Source organism: Cyprinus carpio, chromosome A11, assembly GCF_018340385.1.
Source record: "Cyprinus carpio isolate SPL01 chromosome A11, ASM1834038v1, whole genome shotgun sequence".
Classification (NCBI taxonomy): domain Eukaryota; kingdom Metazoa; phylum Chordata; class Actinopteri; order Cypriniformes; family Cyprinidae; genus Cyprinus; species Cyprinus carpio.
In genome coordinates, this window is record NC_056582.1 from 22,551,257 (window position 1) to 22,576,226 (window position 24,970).

Consider the following 24,970-nt stretch of genomic DNA (forward strand, 5'->3'; position numbering starts at 1 on the left):
AATGATTCATCAGTGCATATTATTAAAAAAAATGAATAACGTGTTCCGCCTCTGAAACGATTGTCCTTTTCGACCAATGGATGTACCAAATTTCATTTTGACTTTAAACACAGCATATTTGAATAGAAAGAGCCAGCCTCTTAAATTTGTTGTGGTATTTGATTTTATAAATCTAGTTCAAATGAAGGTATGTCTTAAACAGTAGGCAGTGTAAACAGCTGGCATTTGAATTCAGTGACAGTCCATCACATCTGTCAATACACATTTTAATCAGGCATAAATTAATAGTCTTATTTTTCAAGTGTAACGTTGCTGATGAATATTTATTTTCTGCAAGCAGGAAGATCCCCTTTTACCTGCAGTCCTGTTTATTACGGTAACATTTACATATTTAAATACGTGGGAATTATTGTAACACTGGTGATGTCATTGCCTGGGTTTTCCTGCATAACATCAGTGCTCCTCTTCACTTCTATGACTTCTGAATGGAGCCCTCCATGTCTCCCTCTGCAGGCCAAACTTGGGAGTTCTGTAACCCGGTGTAAACACACCGGGCATGCTCCTCAACAGTCCCGATTTAATCTCATCGTTTCGCTTTTTCATAAGGGCCAGAGCTGGAGTCAAGGGCAGATTATCACAGTTCTGAAAGACAGTAGCAGTGGGTCATTTCTTAGGGTTCTAAAGCAACATTTGGCTCACTTCATGACTTTGAGTGTGGGAAAATAAAATAAAATAAAATAAAATAAAAATTGTAAACATTTTTAAATGAAATTAAATTCTAGGAGGATGAACTTCTGATTAAGCATTAACAATGTAATTAATGTTATTGCCTTAATAATGTACATGACCAATCCTACAATAGCAAGAGTTTTTGATGAACTGTCACAGTAATGTAATGTTTAAATTTAAATGTATGTGTTGCTCTTATACAATATCATTCAAAAGTTTGGGGCAGGTAAGTTTATTAAAAGTTTTAAAAGAAGTCTCTTTGGCTCAACATTAATTTGAACAAAAATACAGCAAAAACAGCAATATTTTAAAATATTTATTATTTCAGTATCATTACTCCAGTCTTCAGTGTCACATGATCCTTCAGAAATCATTCTAATATGCTGCTTTGCTGCTCAAGAAACATTTCTGATTATTGTAAATCTTGAAAACAATTGTGCTGCTTATTTAATTTTATTTTTTGAAATTGTGATGCATTAAAATAAATTTATTTTAATGTAACAGTGTAATATTCAATGTAATTTTTGATCAGTTTATTCCACCCTTCTTGAATATAAGTATTAATTTCTTTGAAATGAAAAATAAATAAATAAATCTTACTGACCCTAAACTTTAGTGTACTTTTGAGACAGTGTGATGTTGTACATTTTAAATCTATAATACTTTTCTTCTAGGCTTTTGTTGTACATGTATTTACTGTAAGCATGTTTACTGTTTACTGAGGAGTAAGTTATAACTGACAACATGCCACAGATGTGGTTTATGGAAATAAATTCAAAATAACCATGTTCCATTAATAATGGCCTAAAATATAAGTGGTAACATGACTGTTTTTATGACTCTTTTAGGGTTAATTGTATGTATATTTTTTTTCCTAAAGTCTGCCACATAGAATGAGAAATCTTGATCTCACTTACGGTGGTTCGAGCATTTGATGCCGTGTCTGAACGCTGTAAATTGAGGTCCAGTGTGGATTTGCTGACGCCCGGCGCTCGGTTGTCTGTCCTCTGCTGTCCTGAGGAACCCGCACGTGCATTAACCCGTTTTAGAATGTCACTCAAAGTGCTGAAAGTCTTGCTCCGTGACAGTTCTGATGGCTTCTGTAAGAGAAAATAAAACAGAATTGAGAACAGAAATATATATACATACATACATATATAGTAGTCAACATTTCAAGTGGATCATAACCTTTTATCAGTATCGTCCTAAAACCAAAACAAACTGTATTTTTTTAACACACACAAAAAATAAATAACTATAAAAAAAAAAAATAAATATACATATATACACATACACATACACACACACACACACACACACACACACACACACACACACATATATATATATATATATATATATATATATATATATATATATATATATATATATATATATAGTAAACAATTATTTTACCAAAATAATTAAATAATGACTTTTATAATAGTAGTTTTTAATATTTTACACAAAGTTAACATTTAGTTTTAGACTGTGATGTGTGCTCTGCATTATACATATTTACATATACAAAATAATATAATATTTAGAACTATTCTGCTGCTTATCACACCATTTAAGGTCATTTTGATGTGGTATTTCTAATTTTATTGGTGGTGTTTAAAATATTAATTGTTGTTCAAAATTGACATAAATAGTTATGGATGAATAAATAATTAATTAAGGATGAATAATGATTTTTATGATAATTTAATACATTTTTTACATTTTTGTTACATAAAGCTGACATATAATATTAGACAGTGATGTCTGCGGTGCATTTTTTTTGTGGCAATATGCAAAATAATATCACAAAATATTTATATAATATTTCGTTGTTTATCTCTACACAGTGAGGTCAGTTATATAAATTATGGTTGTTTCTAGGTTTATTGGTAATTTAATGCAAATTAGTTTTTTTTATATTAATGTACAGCAGCATATACCTTAAAATGAGCTTGTGTGCTTCCTTCGGGGTTCATCGTATCTCCTAAAGCTCTGTCCCGCCTCTGGTAGGGCTCTCTTCTCGCAGCGGCTCCGAGCTCTTCCTCTGATGTCATGTCCATTCGGTGGGTGCGAGATTTGTACAGCGGAAACCTCTCCTCACTTTCAGCATTCAGTAGAGGATACGTGATTCTGTCAGGAATCTGTAGAGGAGGCCTTTGGATGAAAGAGATTAGAACAACTTTTGTTAACATCTATCCAAATTTTTGCCAACCGGTTTCTCTTTCACTCTGGTCTTTCTGAATGTCTGTTTTGGAGCGGTTGTAATATTTACCTGTTCACCACCTCATTGCAATGCATTTCTCCTGGAGAGTAATGTCGCCTACAACAAAAAAGGCCAAGTATGTTAAGTGCAAACAAGTCTAACAAAGCATCTGTACATATGATATTATATGAAAAGCCTTTTGAGAAATAGTGACCTTGCTCTTGGATATTCCGGGTGCCTTAGATCTGACAGAAACATTGAACTAAACCTGAAACGTGAAGAGATAAGACAGAGTAAGAAAAAAGTTTGTACAGAAAATGCCTTTGCAGCGAATATTTGACCTAATTCTAAAATGCAACAAGAAGCAGCTTCAGGATTGTGATCTTTCAAGTTATCACAGCTTACAGAATATTAAATCATAATACAGTGTATTAATCTATATGGAGTCATACATTCCAGTTTGAGGTTTAGTCATTTTAAAAACCTTCCTCATCACAAATCAAAAACTGTGTATTCAGACCTTTCATGAAAAGATAAAATACATTCAGTAATAAGAAATTAAATTAATAGAACAAAATTATGTTATCATTTCACTTGTTGTTCTTCATTTCATTCACACTTCTGCACATTAAAGCATGAATGCAGACTTTTTGAACAATAATTCTATATAGTTTATTACTGCCTTTTTTCTATTACACACAAATCTAACAAATTTGTGAAAGTTTTAGACAGTGATGTCTTTTTGTATTTGAAATGTATTTTATGTATGTTTGTGGCACAACATCACAAAGTAATACTATAGTATATTGTCAAATTATATTGTTTATCATTATCACAAATTTGTCAGTTTCTAGTATTTAATGCAAATTATTCGAAAGCTGTCATGAATAATGACATTTAATAATTTTATATATTTTAAAACATTTGTTACACAAACCTAATATATAGTTAGTTACCAGTTATTTTTAGTTGTTGTTTTCTCATATTTTTGTGAGCACTCTTCCTTTAAGTAATCGTGAGACCGTCACATATAGAGTCCGTCCGAGGTGTGCATGATTGACTTACTTAACGTCTTCTTGATACCCAGGCAGAAGTCTGCTGTTAAAGTCATTGTAGGAAGGCTCCCATCTTCCCGGATGCCGTTCCAGGAGCTGTTGATGATGAAACGGCACCTCAGCAGCATCAGGTGGAGTTAGAGGGCTGTCCAGGAATCTCTGGATGACCCCCATCGCCTCCCAGTCCAGGGGGTTGTCGGTAGGTGGAGGTGGAGGACTGGAGACCAACTCTTTGAGTTCAACTTTGTTGATATTAATGTTCAGTGGCTGTACTTTTTTTAATGGTTTGGGTTCGGTAGCTACTTTTCCAGTTTTCCATGCATCTGGGATCGGGAGTGAGGCAGCATAGAGGGTCCGAAACTCTTGATCGAATGATTCAACGGCCCGGCCGCTCAAAACAGTGACGAGCTGACGGTGCAGGTGAGCGTCGGTCCAGCTAAGACTGACCAAGACAAAGAAAACAAATCAACGGATTATAAAGTATTTAGAAGATGTACAACTCCCACAAAACGACTAAGTATCATCATAAAACTATAATAAAAATAGTTCATGACTCGTGCGGAATTCAGAACTCATTCTGCCACATATTTCAAACATAACGCACGTCTCTTAACAGACAACGATTTGCTTTGAAAGTGATGTTTTTGGACTTTTACATTTTCAGAATCATTCCAAAATTTTTTGTCTGTCTCAAAGCAAAAAAAAAAAAAAAAAAAAAAAAATGCAACTTTTGGACTTGGAAGATTGCTCACGAGAAATATGGACTATTTTAACCCTCTGAGTATTTGAGTATTTTAATAACTATTTTATGAGTTTTATAATGCTACTTTGTTCTTTTGGTTCTTGACAGTGTGAATCCATTGTGTTTGTGTGGAATCACATGAATTTCAAACAAAATGATTGAAAGTAAACGATTTTAGGTGAACAAGTCATTATTTATTTACACTACTATTAAAAATTTTGGGATCCATAGGATTATTTTTAAAGAAATTAATCCATTTATTTAGAAAGGATGCGTTTGATTGGCAGTAAATGCATTAAGGCTATGTACAGAATATTTCCTTTTAAAATAAATGCTGTTCTTTTGAACTTTTTTTTCATCAAAAAATCCTGAAAAAAAATATATCATGGATTTTCAAAAACATATTGAGCAGCACAGATGTTTTTAACACTGATTGTAATAAGAAATGTACTGTAGAAGGATTTCTAAAGGATCATGTGACAGTGAAGACTAGAGTGAAAATTCAGCTTTGAAATCACGGGAATAAATTGCATTTTAAAACATATTCAAATAGAAAACATTAAATTGTAATAATATTTCAAATTATTACTGTTTTACTGTATTTTTGATCAAATAAAGGCAGCCTTTGTGAACGTAAGAGACTTTTAAAAGAAAAGAAAAATCTTTTTAAAAGAAGTGTATCTTCAGAGACAAACAAATTGTTCCCACAAACTGTTAATTTCTCTAATTGTCTGTATAATGTAGGGGTGGTGTGGCTTAAAGGTATGAGCTGGCAGCCCAAAAGTTGGTTCAAATCCCAGAAAGTTCCCACCCTTGTTCCCTTGAGCAAGTCTTCAACTGCAGTTAATACGTTTCTTGGCTGATTTATGAACTCTTTTATGAAACCGTTCTTTACCTGTAGCTCCCAAATATCACCGTCTCCAGATCCACCAACACAAAGTTGTCCTTCAGTTCTCCGACGACTATCTTAGTGTCACGCGTCAGGTACGTTTTACCTCCAAGAACGCGCACCATAATATTCTGGAATATGTGGAAGAGATTCACGTGAACAACATTGCAAAATCAAATGTTTCGGAAACATTTCTCTTCAATGCACTGATCAACTGATCCTTCGGTTGATTTCCACTGCATTCAAAACTTTTAACTAAAGGTCAGTTCCTGTTAAGTTTCAGAGATGTGGAGAGATTTGAACTCAAACATTCCACAACCGCACGGCAACCATCTGCACCAGATGAATGTGGCTGAACCTGTTCATCACTGCTTTGTGAGTTCTTCTCATTCATACTTACAGAGACAGAAAGAGAAATATACTCTGTGATGGAGAGTAACGTTTGCTAACAGATGCAGTTATCCACTAAGGTGTGTCTGAGTCTTTTGTTTAGAGGAACAGCCTTAAGTTCAGTCTGTTAAGGTGTGCATGGCAGGTTTGTGGTCTAAAGGTTGCATAACTGGCTATAAATATTATCATGAAAACCAGGACAAAATCATGCAGAACATTAAGTCATTAATTGCTATATTATATGTTATTTTAGTATCATTGAAAGACTATTAGTTTTTATTCATATATTTTAATTTTGTGTTTTAGTAATTTTTTTGTTATTTATCATCTGAATGTTTCTATTTTTATACGTTTTTAAATTTATGTATTTTTAAATTTTTTTTAGCTTACTATATCCACTCACCGGATGTTGAAGCCAGTGTGAAAAGCAGTTCTCTTCCACAGATCTTTTGTTGAGGATGATGTACACAGGAACTCCCCGTGATGCAGCGTTTTGGAGGTCACCAATCACAGCGTTGTCCGACAATTTATCCGTTACCACGGCGATCAGCTGCCCAACACAAATGCAAAAAAACTATGCTTACAAGAAATGTTCTAGCAGACTTCCTGCAGATGAATCTTCATATGAAACGTCATTCAAAGTTGCCTGCTTTTAACAGTTTTCTCTCTTTTTTTTACATTCAACCAACTACACTCTTATATAGTACAGTTTGTCGATCTAAAATGGTTATTGTGCATTAACAGCTGTCAACCATGACACGCAAATGCACTGTCAGAACTAATTTATATAGCGCATTCTTTATTTTGGTCCACTCATGTGCATCCCTGTTAATATACCAACCTACTGAAGTACTAAAATCTGTTTCACCACCATAAAAACACTGCACGACAAATCAAAGCTCAAGTAGCTTTTCCTCAAGCTAAAAGAAATACTAATACAGTATATAGATATATATATATAGATATCATACATATATATATTGTATATAGAAGTTGCACACAAATATAAACATGTTAACCATGAAGATAACTACAATACCAACTATATGAATTGTTTATTATTGTTGTCTGCTACTTTAAACGCTTTAGCTCTAGCTCAGGTGGATTCTGATTGGCTTTCGATTGTTTTAAGGTTCATCAGATGGGAAAAAATATATTGTTTTGAAAGTGATTCCAAGGATATTGTTAATCAGTGCTGCTATCGTTGTAGTTGTAGTGTGCTATTCTTTTATATGTAGAACAATTTTTATAACTATATCTTTATAGTTATAGTTATCGTTCTTGGTGTGAATGGCCCTTAAGCTCAACCTTTTTGTTTTGGCTTCAAGGAACTGGTTTTACCTTAGTGGCTCCTTGTAGGTGTCTCCTGAGGACTTCCCGTATTGAGGGCGCCTGTTCTGCAGGAGGGTTGGTGTAGACGTGAATCTGTCCCATGTCCATCCAGATGGTCCTTTCCGGCCATCCCAGTTCCAAGCATGGTGCTGGAGTGTCGGACTCTGTGGGAAAATAATGTCCAGAGAAGTCCTCCCCATTAGAACCAACCTCCACCTCGCCATTTCCATCTTCCTGGATTGCATCACTTTGATGATAGTCCTCGGCCCAGCTGGAGATCTGGTTCACCTCACCGGGGGACAGGAACGATCCGATTTGTTCTTGGTGGAGTTTGGTGTAGAAAGCCTCCGCTCCGGAGCTCACCAGGCTTTCCACACAATAGCGCTCTTCCTCGCAGTGCAAGAAGTCCGGACTGGATTCTGTCAGTGGAGCGAAGACGATGTTCTCGTTGAGGCTCTGCTCTTGAGTGTTTGACATGATTGGAGCCCGACGATGGTTGGAGATATCCTTCTCCTACAAGGAAAATGACTGAGGAAAATTACATGTTGATATGTAAACAATAACCGGCATCTGGAGGTTGGTGAATTATTCAGTAGTTGAGGTTCTTCTTCATGTGTTGAAGATATTAAACTCTTTTTAAACACCAAGAGTCAATGAAAAAGGAGAATACTCCATGGTAGAAACATTTCCCTAGTCTCTTGAAGATTTGAGGAACTTTGAAATGTCCTGGAATACAGACTTGAGGGAAAACAACAACAATTAGAGTTTTTTTCATTTGATTTGGTGAACACCCTTGTAAAAAAAAAAGAGGTGTGCTTAACTGTATTGAACGTGCACTTGTAGTGTACTTCAAAACTCAACTGTACTTGCGAGCAATATAATATTAATAAAATAAAAGGCTGTTTAAGTGAGCTTGAAGAGAGTTCAGGAAGGTTGGTGTGTTATTCAATATTACTTTTAAAGTTAATATATTGTACAACATCATCATTACAAATGTGTAATTAAATACATGACATACAAGCTGTAATAGAAATTACATTTAAGTATATTTCAGTTATTGTGAGTACATTCTGCAGTATGTCTTGAAACCATATTTCAAGACAGCAAGTAATCATTTAAATATGTATTTAGTGGGTCAAAAGCACTCTAAAGTTCAGCCAGTTGCATATATTTAAACATTATAGTGCTTTTGACCCACTTAGGGCTTAAAACATCTTTATATGTAATTTCATGATTACTTCTGTTGTCTTTAACTTTTCAAGAATATACTTCAGTGTGAATTACTTAAGCGTTAACTGAGTAACTGAGTAATGTTCTCGGACACTTAACTGCATGTTATCTGCAATTAGATGAAGATGTATAATAGTTTAAATTTATATAACACATTTAAAATATTATACATCTTCATTTAATTGTAAATAACGTGTCAGAGAACTTTACACTCAGTTCTCACTTAAGTAAGAAGTGCTCTTTTTAAAAGTATGCTTAAGTGTTCTGCTTTTGATTTTTATCAACCTATTTTATGGTAATACTTCACAAGAAGAGATTATGTACTAAAAGTTGAGACTTACCCGTCTGTGGCGGTCTGTCTTACTCACACACCCTCAGTCCATTGACTCTTTCCGTCAAGTTCTGACATATCACTGCTATCTCCTCCCATTCTAAATGGCTTCTCTCTGTCTGGTGTTAAATTACTCCCCGTCACCAGCCAATGTGAGCAACTAGTCATCACTGCAATCTGCCCATTTTTAGCTTTCGTCCAAATCCGCTTCTTGAGTCAGCAAATCATCAGCAACCATCCCTAAAACGTGTTTTGGTCTCCCTCAGCCCACTTCCTCTCGCATTATAAGGCTGATATTAGATCTCTGAGCTTATTGTGTCTTTAGTAAACACGTCTCTGTCGCCGGCCTAGCTATTGTGACTGGTTCTACCAGCCGAGCCAGTCTTCTCCGGGGAGCAGAGATTGAGACCTTCCTTCCCTCCCAGCTATAGTCAAAAGGGGGCAAGGCTGGAACTCAACACCTGCCTAGTGGTCTCTTTTCACGTCAAACAGCTTGATTTGCGCAGACATGAGATTGCATTAAATATACTAGATGCTTAGACACGTGCAGAGGAGCTACCTGTGTGAAGGAGTGTTTTAATCCACTGAAGAAAGTATGCTGAGCTCACCTTTGGGTTCTGCATGTACAAGTAACTGGAATTCCATGCAACTCATTAATGCACACATTCTTCTTTATCTGTCTTTGTCTAACTGTCATGCTGATGTTTATTTTGTGCCTAGACAGAATCAACAGTGCTTTTAAAAGCAGAGAATGTATGGTACAATGGGATGTTGTCATGCTAATAAGTCAACCATACGGCCAATGATACAAATTTATCAGAGCAGTTTGAATACAATATTAAAGTATTTAAAATAGCTGTTCAGATTGTTAGTAAGTAACAACTATTTTTACTGATTTAATCTCATTACTATGTAAAAAAGCACCACGACTCACTCGATACCAGATGAGTTCCTAGTGGACACTTGTTGATCCTACTTGAGCTGCAGCATTTTTGTGGTATGATTGTTCTGTTCTGTTCTGTTCTATTCTATTCATTGTTGCGCTGAAATATTTTTCTTAGAGAAGTTTACTCTAACCTAAAATATTATAACTGCAGTTGTCATCTTTTAATAACATTTTATTTATAGAGTTTGCATACATAAAAACATAATAATACAATGACACGTGCACATATTGAATAATGGAAAAAAGGACAGGTTTAAACTTTCCAGATTTGGGAGTTTTTTTACACCCCAAATGTTTTATTTTATTTTTTTAAGCATAAAGTAACAGTTCACCCAAAAATGAAAATTAGCTGAAATTTTGTTTTCTTTATGTCAACAGATTTGGAGAAATGTAGCATTCCATCACTTGTTCATCAGTGGATCCTCTGCAGTGAATGGGTGCCGTCAGAATGAGAGTCCAAAAAACTGATAAAAACATTACAATAATCCAAAAGTAATCCACACCACTCCAGTCCATCAGTTAACATTTTGTGAAGTGAAATGCTGCTTGTTTACAAGAAACAAATTCATGTTTAGTGCGTTTTAATTTAAAAGGGGTCATGAACAGTTATTTTTTTAATTATTTTATACTGTTGCCTGAAGTCCACTTATGAAGTTTGAATGGTTTTTACATTCAAAAACATTCATTCTGGACAAAATATCCATCCATAATCCATAATAACACTCCTTCCAGTGAAATAGTCCATCCCCTGTTGTCCTCTCATATCAAAATCAGCCCACATATTTGTTTAGAGCTGTTTTAGCTTGTAAACGGTGCTTGATCTGTGCAACTTTATGGATAGAAGACTCATATTTTAGCCATAGGCAACAGTTTAAAGTTAAAAACGTCTTAATGATGGATTTGTTTCACAGCTTTTTGCTTCACAAGACATTTACTGATGGACTGGAGTGGTGTGGATTACTTGTGGATTATTGTGTTGTTTTTATCAGCTGTTTAGACTCTGATTCTGACGGCACCCATTCACTGCAGAGGATTCATTGGTGAGCAAGTGATGGAATGCTACATTTCTCCAAATATGTTCTGATGAACTCAGGTATGCCTTGGATATCCTGTGGGTGAGTACATTTTCAGCAAATTTTCTTTTTTCTTTTAACAAGCATTTTGCATCAAAATCCCACTTGATTATCAGCATCAGACTTAGAACAGCAGTTTCCCCACTATGGGAAAATACAGCAAGTTTTGTTGCAACTCCACTAAAGCAGCAAAGCAGGTGTTTAGGGAGTTGAGTCCTAAAAAACTGTTATGATAATAATAAATAACAAATAAGCCATATCATAAACTGGCTTACCTAAAAACAGCCATAAGCATATACTGTATAATCTCATAGCAGACTAAACTACTAAAGTACATGTGTGGTGTTAAGCAGAAAATCAGACCCCCTTTCGCACATACACACAAAAAGCTCCACACACAAGAAAAAATGGCACACACACACACACTAAAAAATAACAAAAACCAAAAAAACAACCCATTTCCAGTTCACGAGCATCTTGAAGAATCTCTTTCCTTTGAAAGGTGTAGATAAGAACAGCCACAAACGCTGCAAAACCTGTGAGTGTGAATGGAGCGAATGAGGTGAGAATAAAAAGTGACCACAAGGGGGCAGCACAAATGGTATTGGATATTCAGTGAGATTATGCTATGAATTTACATACCCAAATAAATAAATACAAAATTAGAGTTTATATACCTGCAAATAGTTGACACAGGCCAGTGAAGTAGAAAAGCCCTCCTTTGGACATGGTGAAGAGCTGTCCGAGGAACACCATGAAGGAGATGGAAGAGAGCACCACAGACAAGATCATGAGGGCCTGGACTGACTGCAGCCATTCTGAGAGAGAAAATCACACACAAATACAAAGAGTTACTTACTTTCTACACATGGCTTTAGTTTGAATAGTTCAATAACACTGCTCTGCATCATATTTGCCTGAAATAAATCCAGTACTTGTTTTGTACTCATTGTGGGTGCAGATTCCAAAACATAGTGCAACAAACACACGTTACACTTTCTCACAAAATATGATGCATTTCATAGCATTTTTGCATTTACAACCATTTGTAAGCTGAAGTCGTCTTGTATTGTCACTGAATCAGCAGAAAAACTGCCATAAAGACATGATTCCTGTCTTCATCCGAGCCAGATTACAACTATTTGTTCAATTCTAATGTATTTTCACATGTATGAATGATTCTGAAGACTTTATTTTATGCCTAATCCTGATTTCAGCTTTTTCCACTTCTTTGCGGATTGTAATTTTGAATTCTTTATTTTTCCTCTTTTTGTGATTAAAACTTTTGACATTTGACTGCTTTTGTTAATCTGGTATGTGCATTAAAGCTGATACATATAAATAATAATAATAATAATAATAATAAAAATTGAAATCCGCATCATCAAATTAGGGAATATTAGGCCTTTTTTGCAAATCAGCAAAAAAAAAAAAAAAAACAGTTTTGTGAACACCCACCAATTCTCATGGACTGTCATAATTAAATATATTATATATATATATATCCATATATTATTTAAAATCTGTTTAGTATAAATGAGTATAAATTACCCACCGCTCTCGCTGACAGAAGCACATAACCAGGCTTTTGTGGTGTTTTCATAGATGCACTTATACCAGAGATCTATTTTCTCTGTGTCTCCCCAAGACCACCAGGGCTAGAAAAAGATCAACATAATAATAAGTTATAATAATAATAACAATAAGTTGAATAAGATTAATAAAATTGAATAAGAAGGAATAATAAAAAAAACTGCTTTTATACATAAAGAAGCTTCAAAGGTCAGTACAAAAACAATGCAAACGAAAGTGTAAAAACCACAATAAAACAATAATAAAAGTGTGTACTTAAAGAAAAGTGTATAATAAAAATTAAAAATATATACATTCTAAAAAAAATTACAAACAAATATGCTAATTTACTGTAGAAGTATGTAATGAAGTGAAGATGCTTTTTAAAAATGTGAATTCTCAAATTTCCAATTATTTACACTACAGTATATACATTAAATATTTTGTACATTTTAGAATTTAGCCTACAATTTTGAACATATTTTGTTAGACAAACATGCATGACCTCTGAACTCCATGCATTTGCTCATAGGGCAGATGTTTCTTTACTGTAATAGCTATGGGTAAGATAGCTTTTACAGCAGTGAATTACGACTAACCTTCTCCATGGTGGCAATGAAAAGCATGGCCAGGGTGACCAAATGCAGAACAGTCACAAACATCAACAGGAACGCCATTTTTGTGGATCCTGCATGCAGAATAAAAGGTCCTGGTTGAGAACTTTCATCTCACAAAGAAAAACTAAGGAATCATTTGGGATTTAATCAGTGTGTCTGAAAAGCCTCTGATGTGTCCGCCATTAAGAGTCTCTGTGTAAACAGCTGTAGTTAGTGTCTGATCTCCAGATCTGAATGAAACTAAACAAACACAATGACAAAGATCTATCTATCCGGTTACTATCTCATGTGAATATACATGAGACGTTACATTCACACAATACCGTCCAAAAGTTTGGGACTGATCATTTTTTTAAAAATTGTATGTTTTTGAAATAAGTTTTTAATGCTCACCAAGGCTGCATTTATTTGATCGAAAAATACAGTAAAAACTGTAAACATTATTACAATTTCAAATAACTGTTTTCTATGTGAATATATGTTCAAATGTAATTTATTCCTGTGATCAAAGCTGAATTTTCAGCATCATAACTCCAGTCTTCAGTGTTGAATGATACTTCAGAAATCATTCTAATATGCTGATTTGCTGCTCAAGAAACATTTATTATCAGTGTTGAAAACAGTTGTGCTGGTTCATATTCCTATTCCATAAACTGCAATGTGTTTTGTTTTTCAGGATTCTCTGAATAGAAAGAACAGCATTAATTTGAAATGAAAACCTTCTGTAACATTATAAGTGTCTTTACTGTCACCTTTGATCAATTTAATGCATCCTTGTTGAATAAAAGTGATAATTCCTTTTAAAAAAAATATTTTACTTTTGAACGATTCTGTATATGATGCCAAATGTATAGAGGGTCTCCAGAAATATTCATGTTTACTTGATCAAAATGATGCCATTTGCTGACAGCACCTTTTCCAGGAAAAAAATGTTGGACTTATGTGTGAACTTTAATTCAAGCGCTGTAATAATACTTCACTGGCATCATACCTATAAATGAGTTTTTACCTCACTGCTAGATGATTTTCCATCATCACATTTCCAAGATGCCAAACATGGCTATACCACAAACCTTCTGTGACTTTTCTGTCCATAAGACGGACGGAGACGTCTGATTGAAATCAACAAAACATCCATTCATAAATAAGGACTGTGTGACAGATCTGGACAGGGAAGGAAGATTGGGAATGACACAAGCAGATCCCGAGATTCCACACCCTCTCTGTCATGACAGAGCAGTAAAAATAACTCACAGTGCATGCAAGAATCTCTTTCCAAACCAGAGACGAAAAGGTCCTTTGTGGTGTAGCCGTAAGATTACGTATTTAGTCAACATTTTCCAACTCTGGTTTTCATTAAATCGGCCCCCACCTCTCCATGTTTACATGCAGGAGCTGCTCATTATGCGCTCCTGGCTCACATTCGGACAGTTATTTCTCTTTAGTCGCTCTGTGTGCCATTCAAGACTTTACCAAGATGCTCTTTACTCTGTAAACACAGTTGAGCTGTACTTACTGCTCATAAAAGTACGTAGATCTTACAGTAATGTCTCAGACAGGACAGCAGAACAGACATGATCACATGAGGTTAATTAAGACATTTTGGACAGTTTTGTAAGAATAATTACATGATCTTCTAGTCTGTTTGGTTGCATCTTATTTCTACTTCTGTCTAAGGTTTCTAAGGATTTTCATCATGTTTAGATGACTAAACAAACAAGAATATCTCAGACAACATAAATAGTTTGACTAATAATAATAATAATAATAATATTAAAGGTTCTTCAGTGGTTCTTAGGTTCAGCACTTTTTGCATATGGACTATTTTAAAGTTGTTGTTGTTTTTTTTTTTAAAGAAAATAAAGGTTCTGTAGATAAGCACCAGTACATCCATAGCTTTCTGAAGAAATTTTAGGCACTTTAAAGGTGCTTCTATGGCTTCTTCTATGGTTGTAAAAAATTGCCTGAAACTATTATTTATAGCCTATTATTAGAAGTGGAAATACTTTCTGTTGTTGAAGCAGTAAAAATGCTGCTTACCTTGTGTACTCGTACCAACAGATCTTCTGAAAACTTTGGTGTGGAGTTCTGTGTTGCTCTCTGTGTCTTCAGCTGGTCTCCTCCCCTCTTCTCCACACATTCACTCTCTCCACAAACTCCCTCGTTTGGGAGAAAACGGTCCAGGAAAGAATGCAAGCTCAGTTAGAGGAGGAGTTCCCTTCACAGCTCCAGAAAAACTCTGGGTTAGTTTCTACAAACTAAAAGTGGGCTTGAGTTTGTGTCCGGCCAAACCCAGAGTCTGTTACATAATTACACAACAGTCCATGCTGATGTTCTGATATGGTAGATTCAGCAATGAATAAATTGTATATTAATTATATTTTAAAAAATGATATGCTATGTTTACTATTTAAGTGTTATTTATCTTTTTCATAGATTTTTGTCAGTCTGATGAATATATTCACATCTGTTCATGGATAGGTTACAGTAGTCAGGTGCTGTAGTTTAGGTCTACATGGAGCAATCTGGACTCCTACAACTCCTACATGGAGCAATCTGGACAATTACTTCCTGTTGGAGGGGAAACAGACCACCCAGGGAAACATCAATTCACACCCATAAATCCCCCTTAACCTTTCCGCTTACCAAAATAAACTTTTTTATCTAGTGCTGTTCATTCAAATGGTTAGTTTCAATGTGTGAATTTGATGTATGAGGAAGGGGATCTTAAGAAACTATTTTAATTCAGTATTTTACATGAAAATTAAAAACAATGCTTTATGAAGTTTGATGGAACGTTTAAAATCTTTTAGAAATGTACTTAAAACCACTTTTTATCGAAGTGCAAAAGGCGCCCGTTTCGTGTAATGAACCATAATATGCTACTTGTTATGGAACCGGGTTTCCTATTACCGATTTGTGGGGTTCTTTTGCAGGACGTCCCACACACACACACACAAAGCCTGTACGCTGATGAACGTCAATTTCACGCAAATGCTGAAAAATACTGAAGGTGATACATTATAACATCCGTTTCTAGGCGACGGTTACAGTTAAGAAGTTCCGTTAGAACGCGACAGGGACATGAAAGTAAAACGATTCGATTGAAGTCACCGCAGTAGAGTTTGGATAATCGGCAACGTGTGTGCGTTTCGCGGAATTTTCACTTTCAAAACAGTAACTAAGAATAATAAGTCATTAAATGGTTCTGAATAACGCGAAGAGATGTGCACAGCACAGGTAAGAGTGTTTGTTAAAGAACTTTACGTGGCAGATCGTTAAATGTACTGTTCTTTATGGGGAAACACATCACGATCTGAGTGTGGTAAACATCCATCTGATGTTATATACATATACCTCGTACTATTCTCTGCGTTATTCGCTTTACTCGTTTTGCTGAAAAGCAAAAGTAACAGAAAGTTGGAATGTTTTCATGCTAGAAAACCGCTAAGTCGTTTCAAGAGAAAAAAGGATGTGCGCATGTGCGCCACCGATCTGCAACAACAGCTGTCAAAAGATGTTTAAACAACATGAGCAGATCACGTGTTTAGTGTAAACAACATCTAAAACACACCAGACCCTAATACAGATATATAGATAGACTATAGATAGATAGATAGATAGATAGATAGATAGATAGATAGATAGATAGATAGATAGATAGAACATCTGTATGTTCATCTCTGTATCTGTTTGGGATGGACAGATGTTGCAGGACATGGATCAGCGGCTGCAGGAGGAAGGGTTGGACTCCTCGGCCTCCAGCGATGAGCGTCTGTCTCTGCTGTGGCAGCTTTACAGGAGCAGCGAAAGTACCGTGAGATCCCTCAAACAGCAGATACAAGATCTGCAGAAAGAACGTGTTGCTGAGATTGAAAATGTGAGTACAGCCAAAGAAATATAACCTGGAGACTCATCGTTTGGTCCCCTGCATTTTATTTCAGATCCATATGAGTGCCTTTTTGTCTGTGGAACAAAATGAGATGTTTAGACAGAAAAAAGGGAACCTGCAGTCTTGTTATTTTACGTTGTCTATGTTGTCAGGTTCAGCAATATGTTAATCAAATTAAGAGTCTCACAAAGACCCGAGATTCTGTGGCTTTACATCTTGAGCATGAAAACAAAACGCTCCATGCTACTCTGGATGACATCTACCGACAACAAGGTGTGTTTCTGTCTATTCTGTCCTCTATCAGACCAGCTCTTCGGCACTCATGATATTTGAATTTATGCATACAGAAGCACAGAGGAGTGAGATCTCTGAGATGCTACTTCAGGAAGGTCTGGCTGATATTATTCCCATCAGCCTGAGTGAACAGGTGGCGTACCTCCTCGCAGACAGAGCCTCCCTGCTGGAGAAAACACAAAGCCAGGAGAATGTGGACGGGAAGACCGCACAGGAGCCTGATGTCCGTAAGGAGCAAACGTCAAAGGAGTGTAGAGAGAATGTGGTCAAAGTAAGAGAATCAGTTCTCAGGTTTTGTCTTACTATATGTCAAGTCAAATGTATTTATATAGCCATTTTTTAAAATACACATTGTTTCAAAGCAGCTTCACAAACAATCACATCTTAATATTAATATCTTAATGCCTTGCAGTTGCATTTAGCAGATTAGAGCAGAATGATAATATATTTTGCAACAATATAAACACTCAAGCAGCTGACTGTTAAATATATATATATATATATTGCTTTACGTGAGTATACTGTGTAGCAGATTAATTTAAATATCCTTATATTACTTGTATAACTTTATATAAAAATAAAAAATATAATAAATTGCATATAGTTTTCACTTTTGATAATATAACAATATTCCTGAACTAATTCTTGTTTTCTGTTAAGTACAGAACTTAATAAATGTACCTCCTCATCTTTCCAGAAGGTGGCACCACCAGACATTCAGAGCCCTTGGAAGAGGCTTCTAGGACTCAGAAAGGCTGCTCAGAGTGAACAGAAATTACTGCCTGTATGTTTATGACAATTAACTTCATGCATGTCATTGAAATGTGCAACAGAAAACAAGAGGAGAAATTTTAGAGGCATTAATATCACGTTCATTTCATCATGTGGATTCCAGCAATCCTGCGTGTTTAATTTACTCAAGCACCACATTTACTAACCTTTGTTTTGTTTTGTTTTTTGGGAATGTTTCATTTTCCAAGCATGCATGCATGCAAGCAGCGTGCTTCCTGTCATGCTCATGCATGGTTTTACATGAGTTTCTGTGTTTGTAGCAGACGGTTGACCTGCAGTTCAGCAGGGATGACACACTGAAGGGACGAACATTGCAGGAACTGGAGCGAGATGTAGAAGAGGCCTCTGCTCGACTCGCCATGGCCCACAAGGAGATCCGCAGACTCACGGATGAGCTGGAGTCTGCTCACCTGACCCAAAAGGCTTATGGTAAATCACTTCACTGGTCTCACATTCACACTCATGAACATACTGAGATCAAAATCATGCTTTCTGTCTTAGAACCAGAGCTGCAAGAAGCTCAAATGGAAGTCGAGCACCTCCGTCATGAAGTGGAGAAACTGAAACGCTGTGGTATAATTTATTCGCCATTTCTCTTTCTTTTGCATCATATAGATAACCTCTCAGTTGAACTCATAGTTTGACTTTCTTTTAGTTAGATGATTTTTTTTTTTTTTTTTTTTTTTTTTTTAGAAGTTGTTGAATTGAGAAAAACGAAAGAGATAAATGAGAAACAGGAAGAAGAGCTGTGTCACCTTAGAGAGACGGTGAAGAGGCTACAGGCGGAGCATGTGCATTTGCTTGAAATGGTAAGATAATCATGGAAAAAGATTAATAAATATTCTAGAAAATCGATGTTCAAAAGTTTGGGGTCAGTAAGATTTTTATTTTTTTTATTAATTTAAAGGTACTTTAATTCTGTGAGGATGCACTAAATTAATCAAAAAATGTCAGTAAAGACATATAATGTTACAAAGGATTTCTTTTTAAAATAAATGCAGTAACTTTCCAAAAAAAGTTTATTTGTTAAGCAGCAAATCAGCATATTAGAATGATTTCTGAAGGATTGTGTGACATTGAAGACTGAAGTAATGATGCTGAAAATTCAGCTTTGATCACAGGAATAAATTAAATTTTAAAATACATAGAAAACAGTCTTTAAATTCCTTTTGTATTTTATACTCAAATAATGCCCCGATGAGCATATGTATAATATTATTTGAATATTATTTTGCATTAACAGACTGAAGGCCCTGACAGCACTGTCACTCCATCCAAAGACAAGAAGCCACAGGAAGAGGATATCCATCAAGGGTTCGGCCTCACTTTGACTTTATATCTTAGAAAGCAGATACATTGTTTACGCTAATGGACCTTATATATATATATATATATATATATATATATATATATATATATATATATATATATATACACATATACACATATATATATTTATATACATATATACATATATACATATATATATATATATATATATATATATATATATATATATATATATATATATAATTCGATGTGTGCAATGAGGACAGCCCATTAAACATACTGTTCTCTCAATCATTCAGCTCAGAAATCATTAAAGAAAGCTCAGGCTGTTGGTTCCAAATCATGGACTTTTCAAGAATCAACACGAGCACAAACTGTCCTTCCAGGTGTCTTGACAAGATGCAGGAGAGGTTACACATGCTGCGAGATCTGACGCAGGTCACGCTGAAGCTGCGGATGGAGTTCGAGATGGAGGCCGACCTGCGAAGGAGGGCAGTGGATGAATGTGAAGAGCAGAAGAGGAAGAGGACGGAGGCAGAGCAGTTGGTGAGAGACTTCCAGAACCTCTGTGAGAAGCAGGCGGATGATTACAGGACCACCGTCAGCAGCCTTCAGGTGGAGGTGAGGACTAAGATTACATACAAAAACAAGGGCCATCACCATTAACACATTAATTGTGCAGTTAGATTTTTTTTCAGTTTCATTTTGTTCCTGGCATTCTTTGACTTTTTTATGTGAAGACTGTTTTAAGTTCTAAGTTTATGATATATTTTTCAAAGCCTATTAAATGTTAAAAGTAATGGCTTACAAATAAACTGTAAAGTCGAATGGGCAAAATTAATGGCTAAAATTGAGGGAAAATGCATTTAATAGAGACATCGGTAGCAGTAAAAATAGGCTACTTAGTGAAAATATGCCATTAAACATATTTATATATATATGTGATTAATTACAGAAAAGTGTGTAATTACTTAGTTAATTTTTTTAATTGACTGACAGCAAATTTAATGAGCAACTGCATTCATGCATGTCTTCACAGATGAGAGATTTAGTAACTAAGGTACGAGAGCTTGAGACACAGGATGTGGAAAGACAATGTGACAAACACCTGAAGCAGGTAACCAGAGCCATTTGACTCATTTTTAAAGCTGATTTGGTCACTAGTTGTGCTAAGGGACTAAATAACTGATTTTTTAGGTGTTGTCTCTGGAGGATAACGTTTGCCAGCTGAAGCTTGCCCTTCAAGAGGAGCAGCAGAAGACTAGGCAGCTGTCTATGACCATGCAGAGGGAAATCGACCAGGCCAAGGCTTTGGTCCAGGTGAAGAAACCACTATTCTGACACGGGGTTTCCCAAATGGGGGTTTGAAAAATTAATAATTCATTAAATTGAAGGTAAAATTAACATTAATGAATGGGGCTGCACAATGAATTAAAATAAAATTGCAATATAGTTAATCTGATTATCAAATTAAAGGCTGTGATTTAAATAAATAAGCACATGTGTGAAGCTTTGATGCAGTGTTTCTCAGCATCCCAAAGTGGCTCGTTTCGCAGAAAATGCTTCTCACAAACTCCATTTTTTGTATGTGCTGAGCTTAATGTGTATTTTAGGAGCGGAATGTGCGATTTGTTCACTTTATTTATTCATTTGCATAATTTCAAACATTTCTGCAGACAGAATTTCACAAAATTTCACAAAGATTCCAACAAAGCTTGAGCTGGTTTTGAAATGTTAAACGCTTAAGGGTTTAAATGTTTTGATAGAGAGGAATTTTGACTGGTAATTAAAAATTAAAAATTAAATTAAATTTATGCATTTAGCAGACGCTTTTATCCAAAGCGACTTACAGTGCATTCAGGCTATCAATTGTTACCTATCATGTGTTCCCGGGGAATCGAACCCCCAAACTTGCACTTGTAGTGTAAAATAATAATATTTTATATAATTATTCTTTTGTAATTATCAATTTTTTATTTTTTAATTTTATAGTACAACTGCAATCTACCACTGATATACAGTCAAACCAAAATTTATTCAGACCCCTTTAACATTTCACACAGTTATCAGAGTTTATTTGCTATAGTTTAGAAAATGGTAATAAAATATGACAAGAACTCAGAGTTAAACTGTGTCAGAACAAATTGATAATGTTAGATAACACTTAAGCAAAACATGGTCAAGTCAAAGTGTCGGAATCATTTTTGGTCCCAAATTTTTACTGGTAATCCACTGTATGAAGAATTTTTGGGTATAATATGTGGTGGTTTACTTTATTTTGCTACCTTCCCTTACATAAATGAACTATAGTGTTCTGCACCAACTAGTAAAAAAAATATCAAAAATTATATGGTGTCTGAATAACTTTTGGTTTGACTGTATATGTCATCATTTTTATAGTTAAAAAAAAAACAAATATTGATAAACATCCTGAAATATCTCTCTGCAGCAGCAATATGAGATGAAATTCCATATCACTGTTAAAATTGCCAAAATAATCACAATATCAGTTTGTGCAGCCATATTTTATATATATATATATATATATATATATATATATATATATATATATATATATATATATATATTATATATATATATCAAATCATTTAAAAATATATAAAAAAATACCAACCGCCCCCGCCCTTTCTTCTGCATGTTATTAGACCGTAAAAAAGAAAAAAAACGAAAAAAAAAAAACGGAGCCATTGAATATGCAAATGTGTTGTTAAATTACTGAAATAAATCTCAGGTGGTGCTTCGAGTAAATCTTTTATGGGTTTGGTCTACAAAAAGTTTCTTATGACATTTATTAGAACACACACCTTCACACTCACTTTCACATCAGTCACAGGACGTCCAGCTTCAGCAGGATGCAGAAGAGCAGAGGAGGATGTTTGAGGAGCTGCAGGGCATCCAGAACATCCTCAGCACCACCAAACAAGAGCTGCTGTCCCAGAGGAGGAACTACACACAGCTGCAAAACAGCATCAGTGACGCCGAGCAGGAGAACCTCAGGGTACCTGATGCAGATCTGACACTGGGGTTACTGAGGGAATCCTGAATGGTCTTTAGCCAGTAGACTGCAATATTAGGTTGTATATACTAATATTAACATGAACTAATTCAAAATGATTTTTATTTTTTCTGTATGAGCAGCTCCAACAAAACACTGAAGACTTGAGGAACAGACTAAGCAGCAGTCAACAGGAGACTGCCTCTCTGACGACAGAACTTCAGCTAGCTCTAGTTAGATTGGACACCGAGAAAAGGTACAGAAAACTAAAACCATTAAAAAAAAAAAAAACACATTTTTGTTACATGAAATAAAATAAACATTAACTGAAAAACCCCAAAAACCATTCCTCTTCTAATTTAGTTGAACTTGATGTACTAAAATAACTAAAACTGAAATAAAAATGAATAAAACAATATCGACATATATATAAAAAACTAATAAAAATGACAAAATAAAACAAAAATATAAATATATTATATATATATATATATATATATATATATATATATATATATATATATATATATATATATATATATATATATATATATATATATATATATAATTAAAATGCTTACTTGAGTGATTAAAAGTAACAAGTTTGGAAGAGATTCTTTATTATTTCCGCTATTTTTTTCCAGTAAATACAACGACAAGCGGATCCACTACAAAAACAAGCTGAGCCGAGCCAGAGGGGTTTACCTGAGAGAGACGGGGTGGCGTGACGAAAAAATAAAAGACCTGGACAAAGAGATTTTTATTCTGAGGAAACAGGAGGAAAAGGTACAGTAACATGGCAGCCTGGGTGAAAAATATGAAAAACTGCGTCACCTTTAAATGATGATGCCTGCTCCTCATTAGACGGCACACATGATGAAGACGGTCACATCTGAAAATGAGAGTCTGCTTCAGAAGAACAGACAGCTTCTTTTACAGCTGCATGACTTTGAAGAGGCACAGAAAAATGCTTCGGATGCGATTTCCACCATGCAGATGAGGTACTTTTAGTTGTAGATGTACACTACTGTTGTAAAAATGTTTGGGATCAGTTTGATTTTTAAAACAGAAATGAATACTTTTACTCAAAAGATTTCTATTTCTAACAAATGCTGTTCTTTTGAACTTTCTATTCATCAAAGAACCCTAAAAATAGTCTCTTAGCAGCAAAACATGGTTTCTTTAGAATTAGAATGATTTCTGAAGATCATGTGACACTGAAGACTGGAGTAATGATGCTGAAAATTCAGCTTTGATCACAGGAATAAATTACATTTTAAAATAAATTCAAATAAATTCCATTTTAAACTATAATGTTCACAAATAAATGCAGTTTTGGTGAGCATAAGAAACTTCTTTTTAAAAAATTCTAAATGACCCAAACTTTTAACTGGTAGTTTCCTTTTTCCAATCCATCCATCGATCAAAACTGCATTTCTTGTTTAACTTCCTCAGGATGAATTTGCTTGAAACAGAAAATGTTCAGCTAAAGCAGACAACAGCACAAATGTCGGAGCACATCGAATGTCTGACGATACTGGCCGAGACGAACTGTGATGTAAGTACATTCCTTTAGATCTGATTTTCAGGTTTACAAATCAAGATCACTGATGGTTTAGGTGATCTTTGTTCACATTTTACAGCAGGAAGTCACTGCCGAGAGTCGTGTCATAGAGGGCGAAGACCAAACTACTCCTCCTACATAAATATCTTCATTTTTCTTCTCAGTGTAAATTAAATTATTTTTGTAAACCTAAATATTTCTAAATAAAGATCTCATCCCATTTCTCTGTGTCTATGTAATCTAAAAAAAGACAAAAAAACCTTTTCCTCATGTGAGAACATAATTGACATAATGACAGGGCATTGAGTCAATAACAAGTCTGAAAACGCTCCCTTATGTGCCGTCTCCTAGTCCTCTCCACTCCTCTCCTAGCGCAAACTTTTTTGGTCTAAGATTCAAGTCTCCCCTTCACCGACACAAAACCAGAAATGTGTTGCTTTTAACTCTGGATATCGTCTTAATAGATATAATTTAGCATTATTACTTTATTATTAGTCATTTTTCAACAAAAAGGGGGAAAAATGGTGAAAAAGTTAAAGTCACTGGCTTACTTAATAGTATATGAGCATAATGCATAATGCAGACGGCTTCATTTGAAGGAATAAAAAGGCCGTCTCAATAACATCAATGCACTTACAAAATACTCACTTTTTAAAAGAATGTAAAGTAGTTTTAGTAACCCAGCATGCGTAATCATATAATGAGCGCACAGACTAATACAGAATTTTCTCATTTATTTATTTGCTTACTTTTACAAATTTCGTTTCCTCTCCATGTCTTGACTTTGCATGTAGCAGCCAAGGAAAATCTTATAGAGTACCACAATTCAAGACAATTAAAAAGGTATATTTCATAATAACTAGACATGTAGTCATTTTATATAAACTGGTTAACACTTAAGTACTGTATAGTTTATTTACAGCATGTTCATGCTAGGAAATAAAATTACATAAAAGTACTGAGTACACAAGTAAACACCAATATGGTATAACATATATAGAAAATGTGAT

General features: G+C 34.9%; 3 protein-coding genes across 8 annotated transcripts; 1 reads left to right on the forward strand and 2 right to left on the reverse strand.

Annotated features, from left to right (window-relative positions):
• Positions 1-145: 145 nt before the first annotated feature.
• LOC109101662 (protein FAM83H-like) lies at positions 146-10,249 on the reverse strand. 3 transcript variants are annotated; one of them, XM_042766827.1, is made up of 10 exons: positions 8,915-10,249; positions 7,353-7,856; positions 6,415-6,561; positions 5,628-5,752; positions 4,001-4,432; positions 3,150-3,203; positions 3,005-3,052; positions 2,673-2,886; positions 1,647-1,829; positions 146-642 (listed from the first exon to the last, which is right to left on the reverse strand). In XM_042766827.1, the coding sequence occupies exons 2-10, from the start codon at positions 7,818-7,820 to the stop codon at positions 454-456; spliced, it is 1,860 nt and encodes a 619-aa protein (XP_042622761.1). In that variant the 5' UTR covers positions 7,821-7,856; positions 8,915-10,249; the 3' UTR covers positions 146-453. The 3 variants fall into 3 exon arrangements, with proteins under 3 accessions (XP_042622761.1, XP_042622762.1, XP_042622759.1); XM_042766828.1 differs by having other exon boundaries at positions 7,353-7,871; XM_042766825.1 differs by having other exon boundaries at positions 7,353-8,081.
• Positions 10,250-10,849: 600 nt separating this feature from the next.
• On the reverse strand, positions 10,850-15,340 carry LOC109101663 (epithelial membrane protein 3-like). The gene is made up of 5 exons (XM_042767050.1): positions 15,153-15,340; positions 13,095-13,183; positions 12,479-12,581; positions 11,601-11,741; positions 10,850-11,459 (listed from the first exon to the last, which is right to left on the reverse strand). Exons 1-5 carry the CDS (start codon positions 15,250-15,252, stop codon positions 11,281-11,283), a joined length of 612 nt encoding a protein of 203 aa, XP_042622984.1. The 5' UTR covers positions 15,253-15,340; the 3' UTR covers positions 10,850-11,280.
• A 711-nt stretch (positions 15,341-16,051) lies between these two features.
• Positions 16,052-24,344, forward strand: si:dkey-264d12.5 (cingulin). 4 transcript variants are annotated; one of them, XM_042766834.1, is made up of 18 exons: positions 16,052-16,125; positions 16,819-16,992; positions 17,157-17,277; positions 17,352-17,569; positions 17,996-18,082; positions 18,351-18,519; positions 18,592-18,663; positions 18,784-18,899; positions 19,334-19,404; positions 19,767-20,001; positions 20,420-20,497; positions 20,578-20,700; positions 22,229-22,399; positions 22,540-22,652; positions 23,041-23,182; positions 23,261-23,397; positions 23,852-23,954; positions 24,040-24,344. In XM_042766834.1, exons 2-18 carry the CDS (start codon positions 16,819-16,821, stop codon positions 24,100-24,102), a joined length of 2,193 nt encoding a protein of 730 aa, XP_042622768.1. In that variant the 5' UTR covers positions 16,052-16,125; the 3' UTR covers positions 24,103-24,344. The 4 variants fall into 4 exon arrangements, with proteins under 4 accessions (XP_042622768.1, XP_042622765.1, XP_042622767.1 ...); XM_042766831.1 differs by having other exon boundaries at positions 16,068-16,352; XM_042766833.1 differs by having other exon boundaries at positions 16,068-16,352; positions 24,043-24,344.
• Positions 24,345-24,970: the final 626 nt, after the last annotated feature.